The sequence below is a fragment of the Gymnoscopelus microlampas genome (genome assembly GCF_963454915.1).
Source record: "Gymnoscopelus microlampas genome assembly, chromosome: 3".
Lineage (NCBI taxonomy): Eukaryota > Metazoa > Chordata > Actinopteri > Myctophiformes > Myctophidae > Gymnoscopelus > Gymnoscopelus microlampas.
The window spans coordinates 24,940,210-24,965,212 of NC_139940.1; the positions used below are offsets into that span (position 1 = coordinate 24,940,210).

Below are 25,003 nucleotides of genomic sequence, written 5' to 3' on the forward strand. Positions count from 1 at the left end.
GCGCATATGTGTGTTTGTGCGTATGTATACTTGGGTCCATACATCAGTCATACAAGCAAATGCAAAATAATAAAATGCTGACATATCAGCATGCCACCAGTATCCCTGTCTCAGCAGCATGGCTGCCCTGAAGCCTGACACTCCATAGACAGAGAGAGGGGGAGAGCAAGGGGAGGGAGAGGAGTGGGAGAGAGAAGCCAAGCAGATGGGGTGGGGTGGGGGGGCTTTCTCTCATTCTAACTGCAGATTCTGCCTTGCTGAGGGGCTCCAGCACTGCAACTCTGTGAAGGTAAGTGGGAGGCTGTTTCTCTCTTGCTTAGTTTAGAGTGATACAACCTACATAGAGGATGACCTATGCCTTAATCTCTCCCTCAGGGTTGTATGCTTGGGGGCGATTGCTTTGCCAAATGCACCCCTGTGTGAGTGTGAGTTTGTGTGTGCGGGAGGGTGAGCTTGCCTTGGACAATGTGTTTGGTTAAATGAGAAGTCAGTGAACTTTTGTCTTCAACTCTTTACTTGACCAAATTACAATTATATTCAGCTGATGTTGATTTCATGTAGAAGTTGCCGGATTGTGTGTAGAAGTTTGTGCCTGTGGGTCAAATATCATGGTTTGGGTCTGACAGCTGTCAGGATAAATTACTACTATACTTCTATAAATGACTTTATAGTGGGGGCTTGAATTACAAGAATTTCACTGCCTTTGTTGCTGTAGCTGTACTATATGTGTGACAATAACCACCCTTGAACCTTCTCCCAATGGCAGGTTCCACAAGGGGAATAGTCTAAACTGAAATATTGTCATTCAAATAGAGCTATTTAGTTGGTATGCATAGGGGTTAAGTCATCTCACCGCTACTTTACAGTTGATTCGTCACAGGGGCTTTAGTCAAGTCAGGGGTAGTATTTTCACTCTAAGTTAAGATACTGGACCACCTGACATTTGTATAGTTATGCTGTGGGATCAAGTCCAATTTTGCAGGCATTTAAGGCTAATTTATACTTTGTCGTACGGCTGTATCATCGAAAGTCAGTTATTTTCAGCAAGTACAATGTATTGACTTTAGTGTGGCTATAATGTGGAGTTAAGGGCAATGAACTGAATTGCACTATGAGTGAATGAGGTTTGTGAGAATAAAATAACTCTTTCCTTATGATACGCAATCTGTAAACATTCCCTGATGAAAATAGTCTGTGCTTCCAGTATTTTCTTTAATCTTGAATTAATTGTACGTACACCATTGTAAAAGTAGCACCATCACAAAAGCCTCAGGAAGAGAACTTCACATGGATATCATCAGCAATCCTGTCAATTTGCTGAAATGAATTTATCTTTTTGAAGCTTTGTCCCCTTTTTCCATGGGGGGTAACCAGCTGAACACAAGTTGTTCTTAGGCTTCGAATGGTGTTCCAATGCATGGTGGAGGCGCAACCCAAGCCAGGGACGATTTACACCACTGAAAGTAGCTGACTTGTGAAGCTAAAATTAAGCTGGGAGGGAATTTTTCACTCAGGCGGTAAGACCCAGAGATGGCGACCTGCAAATGGCGAGAAAACTTCTGACCTGTCTAGAGGTTCAGGGGTGACTCACTGTTTGGACACTTTGGTCTCCTTCTTTGATAGTATCTTAAGATGTGATTTGAAACCAATATAAATATTCTTAGTTTCTTCTTGAGTTAATTAAGTCCAGTAGGACAGTGTCATGTAATAGAATTTCAGACACCTGACTTGCCTCATGGCTGCATTGTGTCTGTCATTAAAGGCATACAAGATAGTCGGCAAGTAAGTGAAACGGCTTAAATACCCGGGTGCCCTGGGTCAACTTGATAATGTGCTGTGTATATAATCACTACACTATGTTTTTTATTTGAATCTGGCTTAAGACCTGTGTATCTTTGAATAGTTGTTATTTCTACAATGGGCCCTCCACCACTGATATGATCCCACAATGGTATTTACTATTGATAGGAACAACACAAACTTGCAAGTTATTAAGGTTTTGAATTTCACATTATCACTTGTGATTTATGTCACAGTAACAGTAATTATAAATAATTATTAATAACACTGCATGGCTGAATGTCACACCGCACAAACAAAACTGAAATTCTACTATCACAACGGTGTTAATGAAAATAAGTCTTGGCCAACATTCACAATAAAGTTTTAAATTGTAGCCCTCTGATTCCCAGAAATGTGTGTCAAGCACTAAGTTGCATCTAGTAATTATAATTGTATTACTTTATTTGTGCATCACTCTTCAACACATAGTTCTAAAGTGCTTAGAGATATTATAAGAACAATGAATTAAATCAATAGGAAAATATATATATACATGATGAAAAATACACAGTTAATGTCTTATTAACTGCATGTTAGTATCAGTCACAGTCAGTATTTGTATTCTGAGTGGTGAAAGGTCTATCAATCCCCAGACATTTGTACAGTGAGATTGGGGAGCCAGGTGCAGAAAATATTTGAACGTTCGCCTGGAATAAAATGTCATGAGCCAGCTGGAGGTGGCAGGTGGCAGTCACTCTGCTCCTGCTCTCCCATTTTGTTTGGGTTCACACCATATGGTTCACACCACACAGAAACCCAGCAGGGAGTTGTATGGACAGATATACATTCACCAACTTGGCCTACTTTAAAATCCTGAACCTTAATGTAACTCAGAGAGTGTTTACTCTTATTGTCCATTTGATACATGTGTACACTCTCTGATTTACAAATAGATAAATAAACACTGATGGTTTTACAGTGCATGTTTCCAGTCCAGATTGGGGCATGGTAAATCAAATTAAATTAAAATATGACATTTAGCTTTTCAGCCACTCACGTTTCACTCTTTTAATTGATTGATTGATTGATTGAATACTTTATTATTAGTAACAGAATGTAAACAACACAGAGTTACAGTAGAACATGTAGGCTAAGAGGATAACACAACAAGTCCTGGGGACTTGTTTCCATCGTGGTCCTCTTTAATGAAGATCTGTTTGTAACGTTTAGTTGATATTTATACATTTGTACAGTATCTTAGTCTTCTAAGTTGTAGTCAGTTTGTTCAGTAAAAGGAGTCTCCTTGTCTCTCCAGCTCTTTATTAAACAGAAAATGCATTTTTGTTTCAGTTTCAGTTTCATTTCCAATTTTATCCAATCAGGATAGAGAACTCAATCGGGATATAGATTAAACAAGTGAAATTGGAAGTGATGGCACTAAGAAATGAGCAGGCAAAATTGGAACACTATAAAAATGAAGCTTAAAAATTGGTACTTTCTCCTGATTGGCTGAGATTTTGACACCTACCGGAAAATGTATTTTCTGTTTATTAAAGAGCTGGAGAGACGGGGAGACTCCTGTTACTGAACAAACACTCTATAGCAACTATCAGAATATAGTGCTTTAACCTTTTAACAAAATACTTTTTGTTTTAACCAAAAAATATCACTTACCCTACCTTTAAGAAAGACACTGGATTACATGAAAATTAATTGTATTATTTTGTAATATTTGCATTGTAAAACTAAATGTTCACTGTGTTTGTCTTTAACTGACAAGCCATTGGTACATATTGTCTCAGCATGTACTCTCAGGTAGGAAGTCATAAAACCGTCTTAGTCAGTGTATTTGTATAAACAATAGCCTCAGCTCAAAGGCTCATAAGGCTCAAAGGCTTGCAAGGCGGTACTGTCAAATTACAGGATCCGTGTTTGGATGACACCCAGGGGGTGACTCCATCAGGTCTTACTATTCTGCACTTCACATTATTTTATGATCCTTTAAGTAATTCGAAAGATAAATTAACCAAAATTATAAGGAGGCAGTCATTGTAAGGTCCTCCACTACCAAAACAGAAAATATAAAAAAAATGGGGAAAATATTGGAATATTATTATTTTAGCTTTGGTTTCTTTCTTGGATATACCTTGCATAGTCATGCATTAGTCACACTTAGGCATCTTCTAAATCTAGATTTATAGACACGCTTTGATGATCCATAAAAAGCAGGAGGTAGCGTGACCGACTTTGAATCGAAAGCTTCCAGGTTCGATCCTGGCTCCTCCTGGCTGCGTGTCGAAGTGTCCTTGAGCAAGGCACTTTTAATCCCTAATTGCTTCCAATGAGCAAGTTTGTGCCTGGCATGGTTTCCTCCGCTGTTGGTGTGTGCTTATGTGAATGTAATGCACATTGTAAGGCACATATGGAGAAAGGTGCTTTATAAATGCATAATGTATTTACCATTTATACTTGAAATGAATGTATTGTGTCGTAATGTAGTGATCCATTTTCTAGCATGGATTGGTCACTATTAAAATGTTTAGTACAACATACTGTATGGTATATCCATTCTTTGTATGTACTCCATCTCCCTTTGTATGTACTCCATCTTACTCAACACTCAGCTGTTAGATCCAGTGTTTGAGTCGTTGAGGGGTTGATAATCGTATAACACGGCCTGTGATTTTAATAATAGATCATAGGTATGAATATAAAGTTACACATACATGCACGCAGTAACTGCAGAAATGCTTGAATACTTTTGTGAGTGTGACTAAAATCACTGATCGTCCCTCATGTCTTTGCACAGTGTGTAGGCTAAGGCTTTGCATGCACCTGTTCAAGAAATTCAACAGGTGGGGAGAAATATCATGCTAAAGATAATTTGCAGTTAGATAATTTGGCACAGAGGTTCTGACTTTTAGATACATTTCTCTTGATTCACAGACTTCATTACGTTATCACTTTTTGTAACAGTAATTAGTGTGGTTGCCCTAACAGGGCAACCAGACTATAGTACTCTATACACTTTCTTCCACTTCAAGATAAACAATATTTCAAACCGGATCTCCTCCCACAGTTTTTATCCCCTAATGTTGTGCCATATATCAAAATGACCATCTAAATCGGGAATCGTGCGCTTGTATTTTGCTAAGAGATTGGTTAAATAGTTTAATTGATATTGATTTATTAGTGCATTAAATTCACCCATCCACTTTAATGGAAAAGTGAAAAAACTAAAATTCAAGTATTTTTTTCTCAGAAACCGTAAGAGCTAGAGTTATCAGATTTGGAGGGATAATTCATAATATTGTCCGAAATTATTGAAAAAAATATCACACCATTCGGCCTCATGGTGGCGCTATAACAGCCCCCTTTACGTTTTGGCCTGTAACTCTTGAACCGTAGGTCCGAAAATCAAAATTTCTTTTCACCTGGATTCCTTGGGTCACGACGCATCTCCCCATATAGGTCACGTCCATTTGCGTCAGGATAGTTTTTTTGATATTGATTTATTAGTGCATTAAATTTCCCCATCCACTTTAATGGGAATTGCAAAAACTCCCATTCAAGTATTTTTTTCTCAGAAACCGTAAGAGCTAGAGTTACCACATTTGGAAGGGAGGTTCATAATTTAGTCCAAAATTATTAGACAAATAATTACACCAATCGGCCACATGGTGGCGCTATAACAGCCCACTTTACCTTTTGGCCTATAACTCTTGAACCGTAGCTCGTAAAATCAAAATTTCTTTTCACCTCGATTACTTGGGTCCCGACGCATCTCCCCATATAGGCCACGCCCATTTGCGTCAGGATAGATTTTCCGCCATTTTGAATTTCCTTCAAAACACACTTTTTGCTCCTTTTCCTTCAAATTTTGTCCTAATCTCACACAAATCGGTACACATGATCTATGGACCAATGCGGTAAAGATATCCAAACGGCATTTTGATTGTCCTTACCGTTCGTCCGTAATTGGCTTCCAAAATTAGTGGGAGGGGCCCGTTTCACCAAAAATGCCAGAAATCACGAACGAAACGTCCGGTCAATCCCAAATTTGAATCACATGTCGAGGGTGCTTTACTCAACAAATTCCCAAAAGCATTTCCACTTTGACCCATAGGGGGACCGGCGTTGGCGCAACCACACTCTGCAATTTCCCCGGAATTGCGACGCGTCTAGTTAGTGTGGTTGCCCTAACAGGGCAACCAGACTATAGTACTCTATACACTTTCTTCCACTTCAAGATAAACAATATTTCGAACCGCATCTCCTCCCACAGTTTTTATCCCCTAATGTTGTGCCATATATCAAAATGACCATCTAAATCGGGAATCGTGCGCTTGTATTTTGCTAAGAGATTGGTTAAATAGTTTAATTGATATTGATTTATTAGTGCATTAAATTCACCCATCCACTTTAATGGAAAAGTGAAAAAACTCAAATTCAAGTATTTTTTTCTCAGAAACCGTAAGAGCTAGAGTTACCAGATTTGGAGGGAAAATTCATAATATTGTCCGAAATTAATGAAAAAAATATCACACCATTCGGCCTCATGGTGGCGCTATAACAGCCCCCTTTACGTTTTGGCCTGTAACTCTTGAACCGTAGGTCCGAAAATCAAAATTTCTTTTCACCTGGATTCCTTGGGTCACTACGCATCTCCCCATATAGGCCACGCCCATTTGCGTCAGGATAGATTTTTTGATATTGATTTATTTGTGCATTAAATTTCCCCATCCACTTTAATGGGAATTGCAAAAACTCCCATTCAAGTATTTTTTTCTCGGAAACCGTAAGGGCTACAGTTACAAGACTTGGAGGGGAGGTTAATAGTTTTTTGCAAAATTATTAAAAAAAGAATCACACCAGTCGGCCACATGGTGGCGCTATAACAGCCCCCTTCACCTTTTGGCCTATAACTCTTGAACCGTAGGTCCGAAAATCTAAATTTCTTTTCACCTGGATTCCTTGGGTCACTACGCATCTCCCCATATAGGCCACGCCCATTTGCGTCAGGATAGATTTTTTGATATTGATTTATTTGTGCATTAAATTTCCCCCTCCACTTTAATGGGAATTGCAAAAACTCCCATTCAAGTATTTTTTTCTCGGAAACCGTAAGGGCTACAGTTACAAGATTTGGAGGGGAGGTTAATAGTTTTTTGCGAAATTATTATGAAAATAATCACACCAGTCGGCCACATGGTGGCGCTATAACAGCCCACTTTACCTTTTGGCCTATAACTCTTGAACCGTAGGTCGTAAAATCAAAATTTCCTTTTCCCTAGATTCCTTGGGTCATTACGCAGCTCCCCATATAGGCCACGCCCATTTGCGTCAGGATAGATTTTCCGCCATTTTGAATTTTCTTCAAAACACACTTTTTGCTCCTTTTCCTACAATTATTTTCCAAATCTCACACAAATCGGTACACGTGATCTATGGACCCCTGCGATAAACCTGTCCAGACGACATTATGATAGTCCGACCGGCGTCGGCGCAACCACACTTTGCAATTTCCCCGGAATTGCGACGCGTCTAGTGTTAACATTGTTCCTGATCAATGTTAAACTTCAGACCTTAACTCCTCCCACAGTTTTACCAGCACACACTCGTGCCATATGTCAAAATGACCGTCTAAATCGGGAATCGTGCGCGTGTATAGGGCTAAGAGATTGGTTAAATAGTTTAATTGATATTCATTTATTAGTGCATTAAATTTCCCCATCCACTTTAATGTAAAAGTGAAAAAATTCACATTCAAGTATTTTTTTCTCAAAAACCGTAAGAGCTAGAGTTACCACATTTGGAGGAGAGGTTCATAATATTGTCCGAAATTATTGAAAAAATAATTACACCAGTCGGCCTCATGGTGGCGCTATAACAGCCCCCTTTACGTTTTGGCCTGTAACTCTTGAACCGTAGGTCCGAAAATCAAAATTTCTTTTCACCTGGATTCCTTGGGTCACTACGCATCTCCCCATATAGGCCACGCCCATTTGCGTCAGGATAGATTTTTTGATATTGATTTATTTCTGCATTAAATTTCCCCATCCACTTTAATGGGAATTGCAAAAATTCCCATTCAAGTATTTTTTTCTCGGAAACCGTAAGGGCTAGAGTTACAAGATTTGGAGGGGAGGTTAATAGTTTTTTGCAAAATTATTATGAAAATAATCACACCAGTCGGCCACATGGTGGCGCTATAACAGCCCACTTTACCTTTTGGCCTATAACTCTTGAACCGTAGGTCGTAAAATCAAAATTTCTTTTTCCCTGGATTCCTTGGGTCATTACGCATCTCCCCATATAGGCCACGCCCATTTGCGTCTGGATAGATTTTCCGCCATTTTTAATTTTCTTCAAAACACACTTTTTGCTCCTTTTCCTACAATTTTTTTCCAAATCTCACACAAATCGGTACACATGATCTCTGAGCCCATGCGGTAAACATATCCAAACGGCATTTTCATAGTCCTTACCGTTCGTCCGTAAATGGCTTCCAAAGTTAGCGGGAGGGGCCCGTTTTACCAAAAATGCCAGAAATCACGAACGAAACGTCCGGTCAATCCCAAATTCAAATCACATGTCGAGGGTGGTTTACTCAACAAATTCCCAAAAGCATTTCCACTTTGACCCATAGGGGGCGCCACAAATGCGCAAAATGTAACCGTTTGATGCAAAAACTTTATTTCGGGGTGGATCGATCCTTTCAAAATGAAACGAGAGCGACCTCATGAGAGACGTGACAATGTAATTGGCGCAGCCTCCGACGTTATTCCTCCCGGCCTATTCCTCGAGTCCCGGCGGCCGCGACCCGCGACCGGCGTCGGCGCAACCACACTCTGCAATTTCCCCGGAATTGCGACGCGTCTAGTTAGTGTGGTTGCCCTAACAGGGCAACCAGACTATAGTACTCTATACACTTTCTTCCACTTCAAGATAAACAATATTTCGAACCGCATCTCCTCCCACAGTTTTTATCCCCTAATGTTGTGCCATATATCAAAATGACCGTCTAAATCGGGAATCGTGCGCTTGTATTTTGCTAAGAGATTGGTTAAATAGTTTAATTGATATTGATTTATTAGTGCATTAAATGTCCCCATCCACTTTAATGTAAAAGTGAAAAAACTCAAATTCAAGTATTTTTTTCTCAGAAACCGTAAGAGCTAGAGTTATCAGATTTGGAGGGATAATTCATAATATTGTCCGAAATTATTGAAAAAAATATCACACCATTCGGCCTCATGGTGGCGCTATAACAGCCCCCTTTACGTTTTGGCCTGTAACTCTTGAACCGTAGGTCCGAAAATCAAAATTTCTTTTCACCTGGATTCCTTGGGTCACTACGCATCTCCCCATATAGGCCACGCCCATTTGCGTCAGGATAGATTTTTTGATATTGATTTATTAGTGCATTAAATTTCCCCATCCACTTTAATGGGAATTGCAAAAACTCCCATTCAAGTATTTTTTTCTCGGAAACCGTAAAGGCTACAGTTACAAAACTTGGAGGGGAGGTTAATAGTTTTTTGAAAAATTATTACGAAAATAATCACACCAGTCGGCCACATGGTGGCGCTATAACAGCCCCCTTTACCTTTTGGCCTATAACTCTTGAACCGTAGGTCGTAAAATCAAAATTTATTTTTCCCTGGATTCCTTGGGTCACGACGCATCTTCCCATATAGGCCACGCCCATTTGCGTCAGGATAGATTTTCCGCCATTTTGAATTTTCTTCAAAACACACTTTTTGCTCCTTTTCCTTAAATTTTTTTCCAATCTCACACAAATCGGTACACGTGATCTATGGACCCATGCGATAAACCTATCCAAGCGGAATTTTGATAGTCCGTACCGTCCGTCCGTAAATGGCTTCCAAAGTTAGCGGGAGGGGCCCGTTTGACCAAAAATGCCATAAATCACGAACGAAACGTCCGGTCAATCCCAAATTTGAATCACATGTCGAGGGTGGTATACTAAACCAATCCCCAAAAGCATTTCTACTTTGATCCATAGGGGGCGCCACGAATGCTCAAAATGTAACTGTTTGATGCAAAAACCTTATTTTGGGGGGATCGATCCTCTCAAAATGAAACGCAAGCGATCTCAGGAGTGACGTGACGATGTAATTGGCGCAGTCTCCGACGGTATTCCTCCCGGCGTATTGCTCGAGTCCCGACCGGCGTCGGCGCAACCACACTTTGCAATTGCCAATTGCGACGCGTCTAGTGTTAACATTGTTCCTGATCAATGTTAAACTTCAAACCTTAACTCCTCCCACAGTTTTGCCAGCACACACTCGTGCCATATGTCAAAATGACCGGCTTCACCGGGAATCGTGTGCTTGTATTTCGCTAAGAGATAGGTTGTATAGTGTAATTGATATTAATTTATTAGTAAATTCATTAATCCCCATTGACTTATAATGGGAAAATGAAAAGACTCACATTCAAGTATTTATTTCTTCGACATCGTAAGGGCTACAGTTACAACACTTTGAGGGAAGGTTCATAATTTAGTCCAAAATTACTTAAAAAATCATCACACCAATCGGCCTCATGGTGGCGCTATAACAGCCCCCTTTACGTTTTGGCCCATAACTCTTGAACCGTAAGTCGTAAAATCAAAATTTCTTTTCCCCTGGATTCCTTGGGTCACAACGCAACTCCCCATAGAGGCCACGCCCATTTGCGTCTGGATAGATTTTCCGCCATTTTGAATTTTCTTCTAAACACACTTTTTGCTCCTTTTCCTAATGTTTTTTTTCCAAATCTCACAAAAATCGGTACACGTGATCTATGGACCCCTGCGATCAACCTATCCAAGCGTAATTTTGATAGTCCGTACCGTTCTTCCGTAAATTGTTTCCAAAGTTAGCGGGAGGGGCCCGTTTGACCAAAAATGCCAAAAATCACGAACGCAACGTCCAATCGATCCCAAATTTGAATCACATGTCGAGGGTGATTTACTCAACGAGTCCCCAAAAGCATTTCCACTTTGACCAGGGGGCACCACGAATGCGCAAAATGTCACCGTTTGACGCAAAAACATGATTTTCGGGGGAGTCGGTCCCTTCAAAATGAAACGCAAGCGATCTCAGGAGTGACGTGACGATGTAATTGGCGCGGTCTCCGACGGTGTTCCTCCCGGCGTATCGCTCGAGTCCCGACCGGCGTCGGCGCAACCACACTTTGCAATTGCAAATTGCGACGCGTCTAGTTTGTTTCTTTATTTATAGATAAACTTTTTTTCAAACCGCATCTCCTCCCACAGTTTTTATCCCCTAATGTTGTGCCATACATCAAAATGACCGTCTAAATCGGGAATCGTGCGCTTGTATTTTGCTAAGAGATTGCTTAAATAGTTTAATTGATATTGATTTATTAGTGCATTAAATTTCCCCATCCACTTTAATGTAAAAGTGAAAAAAATCACATTCAAGTATTTTTTTCTCAGAAACCTTAACAGCTAGAGTTATCAGATTTGGAGGGATAATTCATAATTAAGTCCCAAATTATTTAACAAAATATCACACCATTCGGCCTCATGGTGGCGCTATAACAGCCCCCTTTACGTTTTGGCCCGTAACTCTTGAACCGTAGGTCGTAAAATCAAAATTTCTTTTTCCCTGGATTCCTTGGGTCACGACGCATCTTCCCATATAGGCCACGCCCATTTGCGTCAGGATAGATTTTCCGCCATTTTGAATTTTCTTCAAAACACACTTTTTGCTCCTTTTCCTTCAAATTGGGTCCAAATCTCACACAAATCGGTACACATGATCTATGGACCCATGCGATGAATATATCCAAACGGCATATTGATAGTCCTTACCGTTCGTCCGTAATTGGCTTCCAAAGTTAGCGGGAGGGGCCCGTTTTACAAAGAATGCCAAAAAACACGAACGAAACGTCCAATCGATCCCAGATTTGAATCACATGTCGAGGGTGGTTTACTCAACAAATCCCCAAAAGCATTTCCACTTTGACCCATAGGGGGCGCCACAAATGCGCAAAATGTAACCGTTCGATGCAAAAACATGATTTTTGGGGGGATCAATCCTCTCAAAATGAAACGCAAGCGATCTCAGGAGTGACGACACAATGTAATTGGCGCAGCCTCCGACGTTATTCCTCCCGGCGTATTCCTCGAGTCCCGGCGGCCGCGACCCGCGACCGGCGTCGGCGCAACCACACTCTGCAATTTCCCCGGAATTGCGACGCGTCTAGTTCAAATTTGATATAACATTGTGTGGCTGCATTTCACACGACACAACTGAAACTCTGTATGAAATTCTCAAAAATCACAACAGTGTTAATGGAATGGAAAGTCTCACTCCACTTGCACACTAGAGTTTAGTAATTAGTGTGGTTGCCCTAACAGGGCAACCAGACTAGACTATAGTACTCTATACACTTTCTTCCACTTCAAGATAAACAATATTTCGAACCGCATCTCCTCCCACAGTTTTTATCCCCTAATGTTGTGCCATATATCAAAATGACCGTCTAAATCGGGAATCGTGCGCTTGTATTTTGCTAAGAGATTGGTTAAATAGTTTAATTGATATTGATTTATTAGTGCATTAAATGTCCCCATCCACTTTAATGTAAAAGTGAAAAAACTCAAATTCAAGTATTTTTTTCTCAGAAACCGTAAGAGCTAGAGTTATCAGATTTGGAGGGATAATTCATAATTAAGTCCCAAATTATTTAACAAAATATCACACCATTCGGCCTCATGGTGGCGCTATAACAGCCCCCTTTACGTTTTGGCCTATAACTCTTGAACCGTAGGTCCGAAAATCAAAATTTCTTTTCACCTGGATTCCTTGGGTCACTACGCATCTCCCCATATAGGCCACGCCCATTTGCGTCAGGATAGATTTTTTGATATTGATTTATTTGTGCATTAAATTTCCCCATCCACTTTAATGGTAATTGCAAAAACTCCCATTCAAGTATTTTTTTCTCGGAAACCGTACGGGCTACAGTTACAAGATTTGGAGGGGAGGTTAATAGTTTTTTGAAAAATGATTACGAAAATAATCACACCAGTCGGCCACATGGTGGCGCTATAACAGCCCCCTTTACCTTTTGGCCTATAACTCTTGAACCGTAGGTCGTAAAATCAAAAATTCTTTTTCCCTGGATTCCTTGGGTCACGACGCATCTTCCCATATAGGCCACGCCCATTTGCGTCAGGATAGATTTTCCGCCATTTTGAATTTTCTTCAAAACATACTTTTTGCTCCTTTTCCTACAATTTTTTCCAAATCTCACACAAATCGGTACACGTGATCTATGGACCCATGCGATAAACCTATCCAAGCGGAATTTTGATAGTCCGTACCGTCCGTCCGTAAATGGCTTCCAAAGTTAGCGGGAGGGGCCCGTTTGACCAAAAATGCCATAAATCACGAACAAAACGTCCGGTCAATCCCAAATTTGAATCACATGTCGAGGGTGGTATACTAAACCAATCCCCAAAAGCATTTCCACTTTGATCCATAGGGGGCGCCACGAATGCTCGAAACGTAACCGTTTGATGCAAAAACATGATTTTTGGGGGATCAATCCTCTCAAAATGAAACGCAGGCGATCTCAGGAGTGACGTGACGATGTAATTGGCGCAGTCTCCGACGGTATTCCTCCCGGCGTATTACTGGAGTCCCGACCGCGTCGGCGCAACCACACTCTGCAATTTCCCCGGAATTGCGACGCGTCTAGTTATAATTGTATTACTCTATTTTTTTTAGCATTCTTCAACAAATAGTTCTAAAGTGCTTTATTGATGTTATAAAAAATAATGATAAAGACATAATGTTAAAATGCACAGTTAATGTCTTATTAACTGCAGGTTAGTATCAATCACTATTATTATTCTGAGTGGTGAAAGTTCTATCAATCCCAGACATTTGTACTTTGAAAAGTCAACTGAAAAAAAATGTCATGAGCCAGCTGGAGGTGGCAGGTGGCACCTCCAGCTGGGTAAAATGGGAGAGCTCCTGCTCTCCCATTTTGTTTTGGTTCACACAAACCCAGCAGGGAGTTTGGACAGATATAATCTATTATTACAATTGTGAAGGTTTGGGCATAGGGGTTTGTGGCCATTGGCTCCGTTGTTGCCAGATCATGTGCGTGCAACAAGCGCCGGTGTTGCCTGATCCGTGAAACACACACACACACACACACACACACACACACACACACACACACACACACACACACACACACACACACACACACACACACACACACACACACACACACACAGAAAGAGAAACAAGCAACCAACATCTAATCTAAGATTAGTGGGACTCATTCAAATGACCACCAGTGAGTCCCGGGACTCACTTGGTCCCGGGACACATCGGTAAAAAAGTAATTATCGAACATCCCTACTATTTACTCATGACATCAGGGGAATACATCATGGGAATAAAAGGGACAAGTACTGACAAATACAGAGACCTCCATATATGGCCATAAAAGGGACAAGACTGACAGACACACAGATCTCCATATGGCCATATCTGTCACATCGGCAGTGGCACATAGGTGTCGAACTCTAGAGGTCGAACTTCTTGTAAGCTACATTCACCAACTTCACATGTTCTATGTTTCCAGAGCAGCTTGTGGCATGGTAAATTCAACATAATTAAAATGTGATTATTTGCTTGTCGTACAATTATGTTTCACTCTTTAATAAGGATTTCTTTATAGATTATATTTAGCCTGGAGGAATGTACTTACAGTATCTTGTCTTCAGATTTGTAAAGAGACATGGCCTCCCTTTCTAACACCAGTACCTCCTATGATCAGTGCAGTGTTTCTGGCTTTACATGGGGACAGACTACTTTGCTCTCTTCCCTCCCAGTTGGATGCTGTTCCTTCCAGGGCTCGAGAGATGCAGACACTTGATGCAGACTACTGTTAACAACCTTTCTGGGTTCATGGTCTTTAATAATATTCTTGTACTTTTTCTGCCTTGCATTGCCACATGAACTGTCCTGTCAATTCCCGAATGTTTCTGTCTAGAATCAACTGACCACTTTCAACTTGTCCAAATTAGTTTCCTGTCTTTCTGGGTATCTAAGCAGAGTGAACTAGACCTGGTCTTACGTTTGTGATTGCAGTGAATGAAGGCGTCAAATTAATCAACACACTCCTTGGGTCTCTTAACTTCGTTTTGTCTTCAATTTTATTCTCTAGACTGCCACAAACTTAAGTTATAGTACCATCAAATAAAAAAGTAGTGTTTTAGCTGTTCTTAAGGCTGGGCATTGTCAAGGGGAAATAAATTGCTATAATCTCTTAAAAACTCTTTCAGATTAATCAACACATACTGTAGATAACATGGAGGCACACTGTAGCAGTGCATAATTGACATATCTAATATCAACATTTGGTCCTTATTGTTGGCCCTTTTAACATATTGACCTGCACTACTGTGACTACATGTTTGTCTCAATATAAACATGGCTTTCTCCTCTGCCTCCAAAAAAAGAGACAAGGCCACGCATTAGTCATGTTGATGCGTCCTTGAGTAAGAAACTGGACCCCTTCCTGCTCATAAAACCATGGCAAAACCTGTCAACTTAAAATATATATTGATTAGCACAATATGAAATGCACTGTCACTGGGTAGTGGGTATAGTCTGTGTGCTGTCACAAAATGAACGTAATCCCAGATTTGCGCTGTAAAACTAAATGCTCACTCATTTGTCTTCTGACAGGCCATTGGTACATATTGTCTCAGCTTGCGCTCTCAGGTAGCCGGTGATGAAACAGCCTTAGTCAATGTATTAACATAAACAATAGCCTCAGCTCAAAGGCTCAAAGGCTTGCAAGGTGGAGCTGTCAAATTATAGGATCTGTGTTTGGATGAGGCACCGCACCAGGGGGTAACTACATCTTAAATCAGGTATTTTCTCCATTGTTCTGCACTTCATTTATGATTTTTAAAGTCATTCAAAAGATTAGTAAACTGTTATAAGGAGGCAATTGTTACATCATCCACTATCAAAACTGCTGGAATAGATTTTCTTTCTTGAATTTCATGTAGTCTATTACCCATCCTCTAATTCTAGATTTATCTACACATTTTGAAGATTGATAATTCAAATGCATGTATAGTGTCACATTGTTGTGATTCATTTTAATACAAATCCTCTCTTAATGGGTCCCTGGCACAAAATATTTTCAAATGGGGGTCCGACCAAATACATTCAATTCAGGGGTCCTGACTCCTTGACATGAAAATGTTTGAAAGCCACTGCTCTAAATTCTCTGTACTTCTTGGCTGGTTCAAATAATCTCCATCTTGCTTGACACTCAGCTGTTTGCTCCAGTGTTTGTGTCATTAACTTTAAACATTAGAACAGTGTTTCCTAAACAGTGGGTTGGGATACATTTTGAGGTCGCGGATCCAATTTTATGGGTTGTGAGGACTTTTCTTTTTCTACATTTTTGTTGTAATTATTATTGTTTTAATTAACACTGTAAAAAAAATCCCAATGTTTCGGAAGAAATTACATGAATTTAAAAAAAAAGGAGTTGAGGCCCGGACAGCTGTTGTAGCCGTCTGGGCACCTAGGCTGCTAAAGCCGCCTGACAGCGTGTCGTGGGTTCGACTCCCGATCTCGATGACCTTTGCTGCGTGTCACTCCCCATCTCTCTTTCCCCATTTGGCTCCCGGGGAGACATAGCATTTCTCTTTTGGGTCTCAAGCTAAAATGTTTGTGAACCACTGCATTAGAACAACGAATGAGTTGCCGGGGGAGGACAGGCACAACGAAATACAGATACACATTTTTTATTTATCTGCTGACTATGCATGTTTTCTTTTGTTTTCACAATTAACGTCTGTTGAGGGGTTGATGGTCAGAAATAACATGGGCTGTGATTTTAATAATAGATCCGTGTATAAATGTGTACATGCATGTACAGACAGAAAGCTCATTATCTGTTCCATGGAAGACAATAATATTTGTACCAAAGTGTATTGTACCACAAGGGTATAATTTACTGCACAACAGGCAGTACAACATAGGCAACAAGGTGTGTGTGTGTGTGTGTGTGTGTGTGTGTGTGTGTGTGTGTGTGTGTGTGTGTGTGTGTGTGTGTGTGTGTGTGTGTGTGTGTGTGTGTGTGTGTGTGTGTGTGTGTGTGTGTGTGTGTGTGTGTGTGTGTGTGTGCGTGCCCTCAAATAAAGTTTGACCGTGTAATCTGATCAGGGGATGCAAATCGTGTGTTACCTTGACAGGAACAAGGTTAGAGACACCAAGACTATAGCATTTATTACGGAAGCATTCTTACACACTGAAGTTGCATTGTGTTATACATATAGAATACAATGCAAAAAGTAAAATAAAAGAATGTCACATTTTATATGAAATTGATCCATCAAACACAAAACAAACAAACCATTGATTTTGAGTCGATGAAGAGGGTTACCTACTGTAAAACTGCAGAACCACGGCAGTCCTTGATGACATCATACCACTAGATTAGCCAAATGAAAGAATGTTCCATGACTTTAACCTAAATGGATTCTCTTCATTTGCCAAGTTTGAATGGAATTTGGACTGAACATGAAAATACGTGAGCCTAAACCTGATAGGTCTATTATTCATACAGCACGTCATCAGTATTGCCCTGAGGTATACGAATTCTATTGTTGTGGTATTTCCTGTTCTGAGCAGACCAGGCTTTGTATAGAAAAGTGTCCTGCGTTTTCTTGTTTCTCCTCTCCTCTCCTCTCCTCTCCTCTCCTCTCCTCTCCTCTCCTCTCCTCTCCTCTCCTGTACTCTCCTCTCTGTAATTCTAAACCTAGCTCACCACACTCAAACTAAGAATAGCAAAGAACTTATGCTCTCTGTAGCTCTCATTTGCTTTCTTCAATTCTTTCCCTCCTTCGACAGTACATCTTTCCTTGCCTGTCCCATTTAAGGCCATCAGCGGGTGGCTATTCCTTTTCATTTTCAGATTTTAAGTTGAAAATAGTATGAATTACGACCTGGAATATAGTGAAGTATATTGATATGGGTTCTGCTCTCTCTCGTTATCTGTGGAAAAACAGCAATTATTATCATTGGATTATTCTAGTAGGAAGTGAAATACATGAAATAAGGTGGCCACCACATCATTTGAATAATTTAGAATGACTGGGAAAATCCTTTTAGAATGACTAGGAATGGTTCACTTTAGAAGAGCAGTATAGAACAGAATTCAAGAGTGTAACTTTCCTCTTCTGCCCCGGATTTTAACCTGGTTTCCTACGCAAGTGCTGACATCTTTACCATTGAGCTAATAGAGCCAGCCTGCTTGCTCAGGGGATACATTTAATCTTGACCATTAGGTCATAATTCGTGTCAGATCCTGTGTCATGACCTTTGACACAATCTAAATGTCTCAATAGAAGTGCAGGGAGACAAAATACAACCACCCCATTTGTATAAGTTATATTGTATTAACTTACTCGACCATACAGATTGGACAAAATTAAAATGTAATCATTGAATTAATAATTGAATTATAGTTACATTAAACTGCTCCTCATTTTACAGGGGATCCCCTGGAACCCCATCAGTGACCCTTGGGAATTCCTGGACATCACTTTTAAAACCACCGTGTGGAGAAATGTTTTCTGTTAAAGCAGATTCAGAAAGTAACGACAGAGATACATTTATCGATTAAAGGATCTCCACAAATAACCAGCAGGAAAGAAGTCATTTGACCCACACAGAACCTATTCATGCTTCATCATACAATGGTGTCGCTAACTGAAAGTAACAGATTTTCGAGCAAAATACAATGCCTAAATGAGGCTTAAGACTCAGTAACTAACCTCACTAAAGTACACTTAATGATGTTGAAGTAATACCATCCCAAGTAACAAACCCTTTCCCTCTCCTTCCCTTCCACAGTGCCCTCCCCCCAGGGTTGAGTGGTGTGTGTGAGTGAGTGAGCGTGTGCATGTGAGACAGACCCCCAGCAGCCATGTCAGACCCCAGGGACATCGATGAGGATGCCATCCTCAAGGGCCTCAGCGCTGCAGAGTTGGATCAGCTGGAGTATGACCTCCAGGAGCTGGACCCCGAGGTATTGAGAACACTGCTTCATTTTATTTTCCATGGGATTTTGTTTTGAGATACTGTGTGTTATTATATACCTACCTACGCGTGTGTGTGTGTGTGTGTGTGTGTGTGTGTGTGTGTGTGTGTGTGTGTGCAATACAGCACAATGAGTTTGAATTCCTACGGTACATCTCTAGTGTTACAAGCTGTTAAATCAATGAGGGTCAAAGTAAGAGTGCTGAAAAACATTATTCTGCAAAATGATATAAGATTCCAACTTCATGTACAATGATGTACATTCATACTGAATTTTGTTCACTCACTCATTCACTTTAACCTGTTTAGGGCGGGAACCCCTATTTGTAACTATACCTTTCAAGACGGGAACCCCTTTTGGGGTTCTTGTTGCTATGTACAGTATAGCAACGTAATCTTTTTTGTAATTTTTGAATAAATATTTGAAGTTTTTCATAAAACGTAGGTCAGGATTTAGAAGGCGTTTTTAGAATTGGCCTCAGGTCTAAATGGGTTAAAATATAACGATTCACATCTCTCTGCTCTCTTAACGATGTATACAGTACTTTTGTTATCGTGGTGATGATGATGATGAGGATGATGAGGATGATGATGATAATGATAATGATAATGATGATGATGATGATTATCATAATTTATTTGCTGACCCCCTCTTCTCCCAGAATGCCATGCTGCCGGCTGGTTATCGACAGCGTGACCAGACCAAGAAGAGTGCCACAGGGCCGTATGACCGCGATGCCCTGATGGATCACCTGGAGAAGACGGCCCTGGAGATTGCAGACAAAGAGGAACTGGTGCCTTTCACTGGGCAAAAGAAAGGTATAGGGCTGCAGCACAGGAAAAAAAATATCTTAACAAGCGTTCTCTTGAAATACTTTTTACTCAAGGTGGATGCTTTGTTGCCATCCAGTGGGTATGAAAAGTGGGGAGAGGATGTCACTCACACGGGGCTCCCTCTGTGGAGCTCGCTGAGGTTTGCATCTTTGGGGGCAAGCTAGTAGGGGGTCAATTTATCTAAGTCAAACTATATTTAGGTCAGATTTAAATCTGGCTGGGGAATCGAGAAGTTTCATGTCTGTTGGTAGAGCATTTCACATTTTGGAGGCAGTATAAGAATGCATTTTCCCCCATGTTTGTGCGTAATTTAGGGGGACAAGGTCCGAGGAGCTCCCTCTGGTGTTATGCTTATGGGTGTCTCTCACACTAAAGAAGTACCTGCAATTTGTCCCTGTCGAGACCTGTCATCTGCGAACAGGAACAAATTGCAGTTACATGCATGCTGATTTCATGTCATTAACATATATTAAGAACAGTAACAGTAAGAGCCCAGAATGCTTCCCTTTGGGACCCCACAGCTCACTGGGAGGGACGGGGACAGGGTTCCATTTACATCAGCCACCTGTTCTCTTTCCTCCAGGTAGGATTTCACCCAGTTCGGGTATAAGTCCTGGGTCGTCGCCATTCTTACCAGATAGGCCGCAACTTTTTACTACTATCGTACTATCACTTTGTTTTGACACCATTAAAAGTGGAATTGTTTACAGTGGAGAAGCTGATGATCATGTCGAATACACGACTCATTGAATGTACTGGAACAAGAAAGTCCCTGATGGTGGCTTTCCATTGTTTTGATGCATATACTTGCTTACAGCTTGAAAAAACGGAGGTTTACGTTAGAGAGCCTTTAAGCACTCACTGAGCCGTGTTAGACCCAGGTCTTTGCTTTGGTGTTACTATTTTGACCGATATTTTCACTTTAAAAAGAAAAGAAAAAATATTAAAGACAAAACCCAATTGAAGGCTATTAAATAGATATACAGTAGTATTTTGTGGAAAAATCCAGATGAACTGCAAGCAAATGATGAGCACATAGTATGCACACTGACTTCACAGTTTTAACAGTTTGTGTCATTGTCCAACTTTAGTCTCTTTTTGACATTTCAACTTCTAATTTCATTTAAGCTTGTTGAGATTTGGAGGCAATGCAAGCCAAGTGTAGCATAGGCATAGCATATGCTCAGATTATTCTATTATAATGACACTAATGTGATCCATACTTTAGTTTTTACCCCTATCTTATGCGCTTGATTCATGCATAGATACCTCCTTACACCAGTAAAGTTTGGTCCAGAGTTCGCAGTTGTACTTTATGCTCTTTAAGCATGCTAGCTCAGCCTTGTTAAATGACTGGAAAGACTCTAGGCAGCTCCTAGGTACATAATAGTGCTCTGCAATGCACCACTGCACAGGAGTGCTTACTTTTAGTTACAGGTCTGTGTGGGGTTTCTGCGGCTCATTACTTCTTCTGGGTTCTGGTGCCATTTTCATTTCCATTGCATTTGCAACGGCAGACATGCCCAGACCTAAGTAGATGTGTTTGGTTCCTCTGTGCAAAAACTTGCATGTTGATAAAACTAGAAATAAGATATTAAATACATTTTAAAATCAGTTGTGTTTCTGGTGAGTTATGCATTAATGAATAATGAACGATGAAATCAATGAATATTGTAAGTGAATAATAAAAGAACAGTGAAAAGATCCAAATACTAAGTAGGCTGCAGTGGAAAGTTGTCTTTATATGTTAGCCCACAAATACCTCATAAGCCCAGTTTAGTGTTTTAGGAAACATGATCTGAACAGTCCTTTTTACAAAACAAAGAAAAGGCTCGACTTTGGGACACAGACCGTTGCTTTTTGTTCAATTATTTAATTTTGATATAAAACCAAAACCCTGAAAACTCTAATTTGTTGCTCTCTAACGTTGTAACAGTCTTATTGAGCAATTGTACAGAATGAGATGAATTTGCATTGTTTCTCTGTTGAGCCATGCCTTTTTTTCTTTTCTGCTATTCCCTCTTAAGTCTTAGCCATGCATTACCTTCCATCTCTTGATTATCCATCTCTCTCTCTCTCTCTCTCTCTCTCTCTCTCTCTCTCTCTCTCTCTCTCTCTCTCTCTCTCTCTTTCTCTTTCTCTTTCTCTTTCTCTTTCTCTCTCTCTCTCTCTCTCTCTCTCTCTCTCTCCATCCCCTTCATGTTGTTAACTTTGTCTCAAAAATGTATTTCTATTGGTCTCCAGGCAAGGCCTTTACGCCCAAGGCTGGATCAGGTCAGATCCCCCAGAGTGAGCAGATCACCTTGGAGCCTGAGCTAGAGGAGGCTCTGAAGAATGCCACCGATGCTGAGATGTGTGATATTGCAGGTTAGAGCTCAATACATCCACGTTTTATACACACGTGATTCTACACACGCACACAGTGTCACGGTATCCAAATCTACTGAAAATTTGATTCAGGCTTTATCTAAATCAAAGTACTTGGACTTTGAGGCAACTACAGGCAGTTGTAACGGTAACATTCATGTACAGATGGATTGGAACGGTGGAGGGAACTGGTTGGAATAACGTGTTCCTTCCACGCGCTATGTCCAACCAGGGAAACTCCCCCCTGTCGGGTGATAAGAAGCGGCCTGCTTGCTCCTCATGCATTGAAGGAGGCATGAGCTTCAGCTTGGGCTCTCCCTAGGCTGGCAGAGGGTAGGTAGTGCCCAGGATTACATAGGCAATTGGCACTGGGTGAAAAAATGTGGGTTACAAAATCGTGGGAAAAAAAAAAAAAACATGCATGTACAGATCTCCTCCTGGTTAAAACATTAGCTTCCATTATGATCGGTACTCACAGTATTATACTTGTACTGTATACTACGTACTGTATGGAAGCTGCTGTATTTGCTGCCACTTCAGGCAGCAAATACATCACATAAATGTATATATGTGTCTGAGTTGGCTACTTCAGCACATTATTTGAAAATATTACTACTAATACTTTTTGACTCACTTTAGTTGCCTCCTGCTCAAAGTGTCACTCTGTTGTCGCTAATACATTTCGGGCCATTTTAGCAAGGCTTGATGACAAAAGTAATTGTGATGTAAACCAATTTCCATTGTGATGCAACACTATATTTCCTATAATGTCAGTTGTAGGGTGTCCTCATTCTGTCACAGTACATATTGGTCACGTGTCACAAGTAGCAGGTCCTATTGTCACAACATGACATGCCATGGTGTAGTGAGGTCTATGTGTTATACTATTGTGGCTCTGACCCGCATAGTTCTATTATGTAGCCTTAATTTGTGTTACTGCTATTAGGTCAGTATTGTGTCGTCAAACTGGCACCTCAACACATGCAAACAGACATGGACAGATCTCAAATTTAGAGCATGGCATAGTTGGGGTCTAATTCTCCATGCTCAGCAACACAAAAATAAATATGCTTGGCCATGAGCCACTGAAGGAAGGAGTGGAATGGGCGGGGGCCTGCACAGTCTTATCTTTTTAAGCCAAACAAGAGGAAGTCCACAGATAAACAAGTCATGCAATTTTCATGTCTGTGCACATTTCTTAAACTTTTGAACATCTTTAATCAACAATGAAATATAATGATTATTCGTTTCAGTATATTTAGTTGACTTGAATGTGTTTAATATTCCCAGAAAAGACATGACATTTATTCAATTTCATGTTGTTTATTTGTCTGTCCCCTTGTAGAGTTAGCATTATAACAAGTGCCAAGAAAACTTGGCACTTGATTATTATTCATAGTGTAGAAACCAGAAAGGCATTTCCCAAAAATGTTGGCTTTATTTATAGTAATTGGAACTGATATAAATAATGTGATATAACTAGGAACTATTTTTTGCTGTGAAATATCCAATTCAGAACATGGGCTACAGTAGATCTTGAGCTCATAAATGATTATGGATTTAATTATTCATAAAACGAATCACAATGCTTGTGATCAAAACCTAATTTGATCACATACTAATAATAAATTACCATTAGATTTTGTCTGCAGTTTTCAAAACAAGTCTCACCATTTATAGTATCAACATTTTTACAATGCCAAACTTTCCAATTTATATAGCTTTCTATTCATCCACTACAGTCTAAGCCAGTGGTTCCCAAACTGGGGGGTCAGAACCCCCAGGGGGGTCCCCAAATTATTTTGGGAGGTCCCCAGATGATTTGCTCAATGTGTAATGTTGTTTTCTCACTCAACAGTAAACAAACCAACATACAATATAAGTGTATATATACAGGGTATCTGCACATTTCTAAAGTTACAATTTAATGACTTTTAAGACCAAATTCGCCAAATTGTCAAATATTAGGTAAGAAAGAGGCAAACATTGTGAAAATAGCCAATCTACAAGCTCACAACGCCTTGCACTGTGAGGCGTTGTGAGCTTGTAGTTTGGCTACTGTAGTTTGGCTATTTTATCTGCGGAAACGAGTCAAACTAAATGTAATGCCTATACAATTCCAAGTGCTTGTCAGGGTGGAGGGTCCCCAGTTCAGATATGATTATTTTGGGGGTCGTGGCCTGAAAAGTTTGGGAACCCTTGGTCAAAGCATTGTGTCAGCCAACAGTGGGCTTCAGCGACCCCTCTCAGATTCTTTAAAAAATCCCAGGTGTTTCCCAGGGAATAAACAACATTTTAATCAGTGGGCACATGAAAAACATAACAACGTTATTATTACTTGGCTGTCAGTCCTTTGCATGAAAGAGATGTGCTTGTAAACCTGAATATTGAGATTTTAAACAAACTTCCTTTAATGTCCAAGGGCTGTAAGTAGACATCTGAAAAGGGAGAACTGGAAAGTGGGGTAGCCTGTGTATCCAGCTAGATTATCCTGTCAGTGGGCTCTCATGGAGGCCACCGTTTTAACCCTGGAGAGAGTCCAGTGGAGGATTAAACCGCAGTTAGCTTCTGTCTGTCTGTCTTTTGTTTGGGCTCTTTGGCAAAGGGACTAAGTGGGGATGGGATCACAATAGCCTGACTAGTCAGCTCCGTAGGGGCAGAGAGTGCGTCACCATGGAGACCTAATTGGCTCTTTTTATTCATGGTATTAATACTTAAAGTATTTTGGGTATTTTAGTTATCAGGGGTCTAGTTTGCACTGTAAAGCTACCGAAGGTTATTCTCAGGGCGGTGCTGGATGATGTGAGCATGTTTACGCCCGCCCCTTGAGCAGGCAGCTGTCTCCCCAGTGTCGCTCTCCTCACAAGGCCCTTCCCATGGTGCCCTGCTCC

The 25,003-nt window shown here is 40.5% G+C and overlaps 1 protein-coding gene across 1 annotated transcript in view; it reads left to right on the forward strand.

The window, feature by feature from the left end:
* The first annotated feature begins 224 nt into the window (after positions 1-224).
* The window catches only part of tmod4 (tropomodulin 4 (muscle)), a 29,505-nt gene continuing 4,726 nt past the window's right edge, over positions 225-25,003 (forward strand). Inside the window, exons 1-4 of the mRNA XM_084050426.1 lie at positions 225-289; positions 18,726-18,900; positions 19,574-19,730; positions 21,990-22,112. Of these exons, the coding sequence (XP_083906552.1) occupies positions 18,799-18,900; positions 19,574-19,730; positions 21,990-22,112 (382 nt within the window). The 5' untranslated portion in view covers positions 225-289; positions 18,726-18,798. The remainder of the gene's footprint in view (positions 290-18,725; positions 18,901-19,573; positions 19,731-21,989; positions 22,113-25,003) is intronic.